General features: G+C 38.7%; 1 protein-coding gene across 1 annotated transcript in view; it reads right to left on the bottom strand.

Moving 5' to 3' along the window:
• Positions 1-5,320: 5,320 nt before the first annotated feature.
• The window catches only part of LOC137981782 (uncharacterized), a 32,110-nt gene continuing 27,430 nt past the window's right edge, over positions 5,321-10,000 (bottom strand). Inside the window, exons 3-4 of the mRNA XM_068828833.1 lie at positions 6,860-7,003; positions 5,321-5,793 (exon numbers count right to left, since the gene is read on the bottom strand). Coding sequence (XP_068684934.1) covers positions 5,321-5,793; positions 6,860-7,003 — 617 coding nt within the window. The remainder of the gene's footprint in view (positions 5,794-6,859; positions 7,004-10,000) is intronic.

The raw sequence follows: 10,000 nt of genomic DNA, 5'->3' as shown, positions 1-10,000 counted from the left end.
GACAATACACCCTTTTTCATTGGCTACTAAAAAAAAGGTTGCGGCAATGCAATCTACGCTCTGATTTGCTTATTTTGTGGGGCACTTCAGTGAAGGTAAAGTCAAGGTTTAGCTTTCGCAAGTGCATGTGCCGTTTTGAATACTGTAAACTCCAGTTGTGCAAAGGAAAGTTTAGTTTTTTTCGACGCCGGAAAAGCTTTGCAGTTGAAGAAAATAATTTTAATAATTTGCGACATATGTGTAAAATGTACCGACGAACACCCCAAGTTCAGTTGTCGATCGTGTTACGATAAATTAGTACGGTATAATAATTATGCCTAAATAGTTCATTTCTGTGTTGCAGTGGTTCCGATCCTAGTTACAAATTTTTAATTATTGGTCAGCCACCCCCTTCCCACTTTTTCTTTTCCAATTTTCTAACCGAAAGCATGAGTCACAGTGGTGTAAATTGCCTCAAGTGGCAATTTGCTTTTCGTGACCCTTTTTTATTTGTGTACATCGGCAGATGTCCGTGGTGAAATTTATATCTATTCAGTATCCAAAATTATATGTTCATGTTAATGCTTCAAGCGAAAAAACGAAAGCAAAGCTATGTTATCAAAGAATTATCATATTTTTTTTGCCTTCCCTTTTATGCGTGATTGAATTACTGTTTTATTTGTTTACGGCTGATAAACTGGAATTGTCTGGAAAGTTCGCGAGGGTCAATGTCACGCAATGTGTTGTTTCAAGAATTTTCTAGAACTGTGACTCATCAATTTCAAAATAGTCTGTGACTCGTAAGTTTGAAAATAGAGTTTATTGTAATAGCTGTAAATAGTAACTTTTGAAAACTTCTAGACTCTCTTCGGATACTTTCTTCCAGTCTGAAGGTCGTCAATTGCAAAAAATTCTCTCTTCAATATCAGCACCACAAACACGCAAACTTGTACAAGCAACGCCAACTGAGTTGAGTTTATTTATTTGGTCATCAATTAAGGCACTTAAAGGAGAAACAACAATAGCAATTGACTTGCCCTCTGATGTAACATTTAAAGGAGAACTGAAGGCTAGAAAATCAAATTTTTTTGTGTCTTATTATTATCGAAATATAACGTCCTTTACCTAAACAAACAGGAAAAATCCTTTTTCATCTTGAAAGGCCTTGAATTTGCCCAAAATCTTTGGTTGTTTTTCCAATTTGAACGCCCGCCATTTTGTTTGCTTTTCCTTCCGGTTACTTCCAAAAAAGGAATGTCAGCCGCCATGTTGTGACGTCATTGCGCACAAGCAAGCAGCTGGTTTTCACTGAAATCTTCTGTTATCGTTAAGTCTCAACATAGTACTCCGCTTTCTTCGTCGTTAATACACGTAAGTTTATGGCAGAACTTGAACCACGTTTTTTCGATCCAATGCGAGAAAGTTCAGGATCGGAGGAAGAGGAAGCAACCGAAAGGGAAGACTCAAGATGGGGAAATACGACTTGGTGCAGCTGTGATTTTTGCTTGAACTGGGAGGCCGGGACAGCAAGAAAAGGAATGCATCTGCTGCCGCGAGATAGAGGAGCTATGAACAAATCTCAGGTGAATTGATTGTATTCAAAAGGCAATTAAAACAACTTGATTACTAAGAGATTCTGTTGGCTGCTTTTGTTTTGTCTGTCATTTCGATTCAATTTGAGAAACTATTCGTTGTGTAACGCAGCATTCTAGCTTTTCGACCGTGTTTACAAAGAAAAGTGCTATAAACTGCCATCGCGGGTCTGAGTGCTGCGATTAATGAACAACATGTATGTAAACACATAAGCTCTGTTCGTAGTTTTGCGAATTTTCAAACTTCAATTAAACATCTTTTTGATCGTTGTCGAGTTTATAAAACCCAGCCTGAAGTGCGAATGCCAATCACGAAATAACGTGTCCCAGTTGCTTGCAAAAACAACCTTTCGGTTCATTTCTCCGGCGCTTGGTTTGCCACTGAAATCTCCCGACTAAAGAAAACATAACTTACTCACTGGGCATAAATGGAATCGATGGAGTCGCAAAGTTATTCATCATTTCATCAATTACATGCAATTGTCGCATCGACTGCTGTGGCCAAGACACCTTCAAAACAGGAGGGTTCGAAATGATCCGAACAGATGTGACAGGGCTGGATATTTGGCTAGTTTTTTCTTCTAAATTCGGATGATCCATTCTTCGAGAAGGACTCCATTTTAAAGAGGGAAACGATGAGAGTTCTACTAGAACAGCCCACAATAGCGCCCTGAACCATTTTTCAAGTTTCCCGCGTTCAAGCAAGTGAGCGCAATGACGTCACGCATAGCGCCCAAGCCTGCTATAGTACAGCCAAAATGGCGGACTTCCATCGAGTGACCAATACGGATCTTTCTGGCCTCATAAAAACGTCAAAATGTAAGGAACCCCTCAAATACTCGAATATTTCCTTTAACCAAGTCAGGCACGACAAACTCGGCGAAGGAAAAAATATTTCATTTTTATCTTCAGTTCTCCTTTAAGCTTGTCTTGTCTTAAAGTGACGGAAGCATTTGGTAAGTCAATGATTTCCCGTAACCAGTTGGAAGGTTTGACCGTTCAAACTAATCGCCTGTAGCGCTACTTTCTGTTTCGGCCTACGTTTAAGGTTTCCTTGTAACAGTCCTCTACCTAAAAGAATCTCTTCAAGAATACTCTCGAAATCCATCTTTCCTTCCGCGAAATCACAATGGAAAGTACGAACATGCGCAGTGATAGAAAGGCCTGTAGCGTATTTCGGGCCTCGCTGCCATTGAGCATGCTTGAAATCGAACTTTGCCAGATCTCCCTTCCGTATGACCGTGGGAGATCTGGGTACACGATTAGTAAAATACTGTAGTGTCGGTCACTCGGTCTGTCATATTTATTTCGCTTCGTCTATTGAAACTCTCGAGAAATAAAGAACGGTGAGAAGCCTGTCAAGGAATATTGACCATTAAAAATAAGAACAGATACTTGTTTATTTGCACAATACGTCGCAGCATTAAGTCTACAAATATCTATCTTACCTTAAAATGCCACTGCACAACATTTCAAATTCCGTTTTCCGTGAATCTTCCATTACTTGTGTTACATGTGCACCTATATGTAGGCAGTTACCGGCACTGGCTTTAAAATAACTGGTTCCAGGAGCCCATGAGTAGGAGCACAATATCCTTGAGTCAACCTTTGCCAGTATCTTTCTATTTTTAGAACCAACCCTTCAGCAGGAGACTGACATTTACATTAATTTACAATTCGCACAATTTGTCTGTATTGTTTTTGCCATTTTTGTCTTCGCTAGACAATGAATTTATTCTGACTGGCTATTTTAAACAGCGCGTGCAGTGACGAACAACTCGTGGCGTTCTAAAAATAGAAATATACGGGCAAAGGTTGACTCATAGGGCTTGTATGGGGGAGGCAAGCTCCTACTGATGGGCTCCTGCTGGTTCCTGGTTAACCCACTTTATTACCACGACTCACCAGTGCAAAGATTGTTTACATTACTCATTAACACGGACAGAGATAGCTTTGGATTTTTCAACAATATATCGCTTTAATCTAACCCAAAATTATTCAGGTGCATGGTCAAGATAGACTGACTTCATATTTATGACCCATTTCCTTTGTTTTTGTGTTTGTCAGTATTATGATTTGCGATACTTCAGGTTCACATGTTGACAAGTTTGTTTTTACATCTCATAGATGTTTAAATTTTCAATTACAAACTCTGTTTTGATTGGCCACTCTACCTCACTGTGTAAATAGTTCACCCTGAAGTTAAAATAGATACCTTTCGTTCCCGAGGAAACGAAACAAAAAAAAAAAAAACAGAAAACTAATTGAATATTCTAGAAACTAAAAACTCGTATGCCGAGAAAAATACCTTAAAACAACATGAAAGATTAAAATTCTAACTGATGTTAAGTCCATAATTTTCCTGTTTATACATTGTTCTTTTACCTAGACTGTTTCTTCTCCTTTTCTCCTAAATCGTTCTACCTTCTAAATATTTGAAAGCACAAAGAGTAATGTTTACATGTTGTAGTTGTATGTAATGATCATTTATTGTTTTAGAAAAATTGTCAAAATTATTCTGTGTACAGTCTGGCTTGCCGCGACAAGCTTTTCGCTATTTGCAAGCCAGCCAAGTAATAACTTAAACTTAAACTGTTTAATTGCTGTAAATAAATAAACCTTGAAAACTTGTGTCAAGGGAAGATTTTATGAAACAAAAGACTACACATTTTCTTTTGGCATCTTTTTAGGACGAACAGAAGCAATGTGACCGACCTTTTAAGAATAGCCCATTTCCGAGTTGCTGCATGCCTCAGTTTCAAGGCGAGTCTTGGTGAACAACCATTCAAATGGAAATGACTTGCGTATTCTTACGCAAATCAAATTCAATTTCCTTGCAATAGTTGAGCACCACGACTCACTTCGAAACCGAGACAAACAAATACTCGGAAATGGCCCAGTTTAACATTCCACTGACTTAAATTTAGAATATTGACCATTGTAATTAGCCCCTTCACTTGACTACACTTTACACTTTGTGCACATTTCGCGCTGGATTACTGTCACTGCTCATTGGATGAAACTCTTGAGCGTTTCTCCTCGCCATTTCCATGGACTTGACGATCGATCTATCGATACTACAGGTTTTTTCGAAGGTTAGTCTTTCCGTGTTCAACAGCTTGTTTAGAATCTTAGCGTTGCTCAACCTCATACGAATGGGTTTCGCCATGCCAGATCCAAGAAATTTCTAAAATTACAATGGATAATTACACCTGGTCCAACGTTTGTTAAAAATATGGCACGTTTTATATCTGTAGCCACTTGACTGGCTCGAAACTTTTCTTCTCCGTTGTTTCCACCATGTTATTAGAGACCTTACGATTTACAACGTCAACTTCAACTGGAAAGCTACTGAAGCAATGACATTTAATGAACAAGACATAATGTCTGCGTGCGTTTTAGAGGATTCAAGTTCTGTAACTATACGGTGGTCGAATTGATTTTGTATCGCGGTTTTACCAATTACTCGCCCCTAACCCCTATAGAACTTAACGTTAACGGCAGCAATGACATGTAAACAACTCAACTAAAATCAACCATAAGTCCAAATGATCGGGCCAAACTAGTGCTTCGTGATTTAACTCAACAATTGTACAAACTGGCTTAGTTCAATAGTTTGAGGCTGTTTCTGTTTGTGAGTGCACAGCATGGAAAAAACTGGCGAGAAAAGAGAAGCTGAAAACAAAATTAATCTGTAAGCATGGAGAACATCAGAATGTAGATTGCAAACAAAAACGGCGCTTCTTTTTTCACAGGTACCAGGCAAATATATCGACGCAAGTGGTACCACTGTTGTTGTCCTCTGAACAGTCTGCCCAGTCCTGTCCATACCATATCTGCAATTCCTGGTTCTTCAACAAACGTAATGGACTGGAATGGCTGCTTAGAACAAGCTCTGTTGATCCTTGCTTTATTCCTTCAAGAACGTAGAAGTACGTTTTGTTACTGCATCCTCCTTTGTCTAACAATTTTTCCTCTTTTGGTAAAAGGGCTTTTTTGTCGGCAGTTGTGATAATAGTCATAAACGTGTTGTTTGCATACGCGTCTAAGTTAGCGCAGCTCCAGTAGGAAGCACCGGTATTTTCGTTACATTTGATGGATCCGTTTCTGTGCGCCAGCTTTATACCCGTTACATTACCAGTTTTAGTCATCTCGAAGGCACCGTATTGATTATCTCGAGATCCAAAGCAAACTGGATCTTCGTTGATTTTTTGCCACACCCCTGAAAATAAAAAATATTTTGTTACCAGAATAAGATATGTTTCGTTTTGTCATAAACATTTTTTACACCAGGGCAAGATCATCATTAATAAAAATTGTCATAAAAACAATTAAATAAACAAAGGAATAGCTTGAACAAACAACTGTCTTGAATAGATGTGTGAAATTGCCTTTGCAACCTTAACAATTCGATTTGATATCTCAGTGTCCTTTTTCTTGTTCACTGTCCTTCTCTGCTTGTTATGTTTTTTACCTACATTGTGGTAGTTGCCAACTGGAAAGCTTGTCTTATTTGGCTACCAGGTGCTCTCCCTTGTAAGTTTAGTCTACTATTACCGTATTGTTATTTTACTCTGTTATTGTTTTGACAACATGTACCAGCTATTTTCAACGAGAGAAAAGTAAGTTTTTGCCAGTCGTGCTGGTATGCACTATTTTTATAAGAACGTCTAATTTTGGAGCTGAGGTTAAATAGCCTTATGTTTTGGCGCTTTGAGCCCGAAAAGGTTCTTAAAATGTTCTTAAAGTTGTCTGGTATACTACGTTCGAATGCAAATTGAGCTGTTCCTCAGTGTATTATGCAATAAAAAAGCACCCCTAAGCATCTTAGTTAATTGTCCTGTGAGACTACATTTATCATTTCTTTTACCGTTATTTATACTTCTCACAAAAACAAATGAGTAAAGTCTTTAAAGACGTACTTACTGTAACCTAAATCTTACTTAAATCTTTGGTTAATCTCAGTCTGTACGCTCACATGTCATATAAAAGAGGTCCTCATTTAAAAGGAGGTGTATGAAAGGATTTCATTGTCAACAGAAGTATCCGGTGAACCCAAAAGAAGTCAACAACTTGCTGTATTCAAATTATTTTCTATATGAGAATGGTCATAGGTCTGAGGAAGGATCTGAAGAAAATTCATAGAATCGTGAAAAGCTCTAGGTTTGCAAATTCCTGGCTCATTTCGTTTATTGGGTTACTTGGTGAATGGCCTCAAACCCGAGTAGGAGATCTTCAAAGATCATTGTATTCAGTTTACACAAAAAGTACTAATACGTAGCACTGACCTTGACAAGTAGCCTGGATAACCTGGCCAGCATTTTCATCTGAGTATATCCAGTGCTTGCTGTCAACACTGACTTTGCTTCCTTCGCTTGCTTTGATTTCAGCGCACGATTCAGCGGGAAGCTCTTGAATTGAGCCCAATGGCACTGCAGATGAAATGTACAAAATTTCTGTAACTATCAGTGTAATATGAGTAATGAGTGGTAGCAACCTGGTACAGACCCAGTGTTGATGATCAACTTAAGAGTTTTTTCCAAAAATGAACTACACTCATGCAGATCGATGATGAAACGATATTTTGGCGGAGAAGTACCCAAAAGCACCCACATTTCCTTATACTTTCGGAGTCGAAGATTTTATCAAAACACACCAGTTTAATGAGCCCGCATGTGGAACTTGTGATTTGATCATTGCATTTGAAAGCGATCGCGCAAAAATCAGCTAAAAATCAGAAATCCCAAGCCTTCCGTTAAATATGTTCAGAGCTTCAAGGATGTGATGGAAAGCCCAAATGACTTTAAACACGAGCTGGAAAAAGCTTCCTGGTGGGTTTGCTCCACCTTTGAGGATATAGATGACATCACCTGGGCTTGGGATCGCATGTATAAAAATATAGAAATGGATTATATTACTTTACGCAAAGCCAAAGTTAGATCATGTTCTTTACCTTGGATGAACCGTGAAATTCGAAAGGAAATGAATAAGAGATACAAACTCTTGAAAGCCTGTGACGGTACACCATCAACACAGAAAACCTGGGCTGACTACAAAATCGCCAGAAATAAAGTGACTATGATGTTGCGACGTGCTGAAGCTCAATATTGGAAGAACAAATTTGAGGAATCTAAAGATTCGAAATCTTTTTGGAAAACTGTAAATGAAGGCACTGGTAAATGTAAGAGCACTCGCATTGGCCTCCTTAAGGATGCTAACAACCATGAAATCACCAATGATAATGAGATGCTGAAAGCTGAATTAATTAACTCCTATTTCATAAATATTGGAAGTGAGTTGGCTGCAAAATTCCCCGAAGCTGAGGACCTGTGTCAGTTTGTGTATAGAGTCACCCCTACAACACAGAGCCTAGACGTTAACATCAACAAGCTCACAAACGATCTAAGGAGGATTAAAATAAACAAAGCTTCTGGACCTGATGGAATATCTTCACGTAGCCTAACTATTGCAGGGCTATCTGCTTTAAAGGGCATCCAAACAGTCTTAATTAACAGTATGGCCCTGACTAGATTTCCTGGTCCTTGGAAGATTGCTAAAGTCAAGCCAATTTTTAAAAAAGGAAACCCAGCAGAAGTATCAAATTATAGACCAATTTCATTATTGAGTTTACCCAGCAAGCTCCTTGAAAGTCAGATTTGCGGTATAATTGATACCCACCTACATAGCTGCAGCATAAAGAGCAGTAAACAATGGGGATTTACCAAGGGACTTTCAACCGAAGGAATGCTGATTTCAATGACTGAAAGATGGAAGATAGCCATTGATAATGGCCTTACAGTTGGAGCAGATACTGTTATTGGAATATCAGGATCCCTTCACGAATGGCTTATGAGCTATTTGTCTCACAGGCGCGAGTTCACTGAGGTAAATTACTGCAAGTCTACCAGTGGCTACATTCGCTATGGTGTCCCTCAGGGCCCGCTTCTTGGCCCCAGAGTATATACCATATATGTTAATGACCTCCCTGACCATGTTGATTCTGCAGATATTTATCTGTATGCAGACGACACAATGGTTTATTGTATTGGTCCAACTGTTGATCATGTCCTGTCATCATTAAACAAAGCCTTGAAGCAAATTCTCATGTGGAGTAATAGGACCCATCTAACCATCCATCCAATCAAAACTGAGGCAATGATGTTGAGAAAATCTGCGTTTATTGGACCTCTGCCCCCCACCCCCCCCTGAATTTTGGCACTGACCTTATCAATCTTGTCGAGTCTACCACCTGTTTAGGAGTTAACATTGACAATAGACTCTCATGGTCAGTTCACATTGACTCCTTAAGGAAGCACTTTTCTCAAAAGGTCGGAGCATTAAGGAGGATGAGAGCTTTTCCCAAAAAGACGCTTGAGGAAATAATTTCAAGGCTATTGTTCGAAGCGTTACATATGGAATTTTATTATGGGGGAACTGTCAACCCTCGACATTAACCCCTCTCTCAACTCCCTCCATGCAAGGGCATCTCGTATTATAAACAATCTTCAACCATCGTTAGCAGATGACGTATGTCTCGCAAAATCCAAGTGGCTGCCCTTTTCTTACTTTTATAAAAGATCCGTCCTGATGTTAATGCACAAAGTCTTTTTTGAAACCTCATGCCAATCGATTTCTAATCTTTTTTCTAAAAGAAAATTTTCTGGGTCATCTAGATCTCAAAATCAATTTGACATTATTAGATTTAATTCAGATACTGGCAGGAGTAGTTTACTGTATAGAGGCCCAGTGATTTGGAACTTTTTAAATAGACTGGTAACAGTACCCGAACGTTTTTGCTCTTTTAAGCAGATTTTACAGAAATACTCTAGAGATATTAATGCCTTCTCTTTTAACAAATGATTATCTCTTATTGCTACGAAAAAAGAAGACTTCCTCTATTTTTAATATTACTAAATTAATTGATTTTTAAGGTAGTTAGACCTTCGTAAATATTTTACTGGTTGTATTCATGTTTGTTTGTAGAAGGTCTACATCAGCCCTTTGGCTGCCCCTTTTAAACCTACCTGTCAAATAAAGTATGTATGTATGCATGTAACGCATATTTCAGATTTAACAGACTTTTCTTTGATTATCTATGTGGAACCAAGGAATAATTAATTCGAACCAGCAAGGGAGATGTACAAATCCACAGATCGACTCTCAACAACATCGGGTATTACGCATCGCTGCCGTTCGCTCAAACACTCGATGTAGCCACATGCAGTTCTTTATATTTCAATGTAGCACACGTAAAGTCATTTAAATTGACACGAAATTTTTCTTCCGACACGCAGTGAAAGTGTAACAAATGTTTAAGAGCGGAAGCCTTGACACCAAGGTCTGTTTGTAAACACAACATGGTAGTCTCCAGCACTGCTCACCTCTGCGTTGTGGCTGGAAGATACTGATTACGTCACGATTTCAGTTGA

This window comes from Montipora foliosa, chromosome 13, assembly GCF_036669935.1.
Source record: "Montipora foliosa isolate CH-2021 chromosome 13, ASM3666993v2, whole genome shotgun sequence".
Classification (NCBI taxonomy): domain Eukaryota; kingdom Metazoa; phylum Cnidaria; class Anthozoa; order Scleractinia; family Acroporidae; genus Montipora; species Montipora foliosa.
This window is presented reverse-complemented; position numbering and strand designations above follow the sequence as displayed.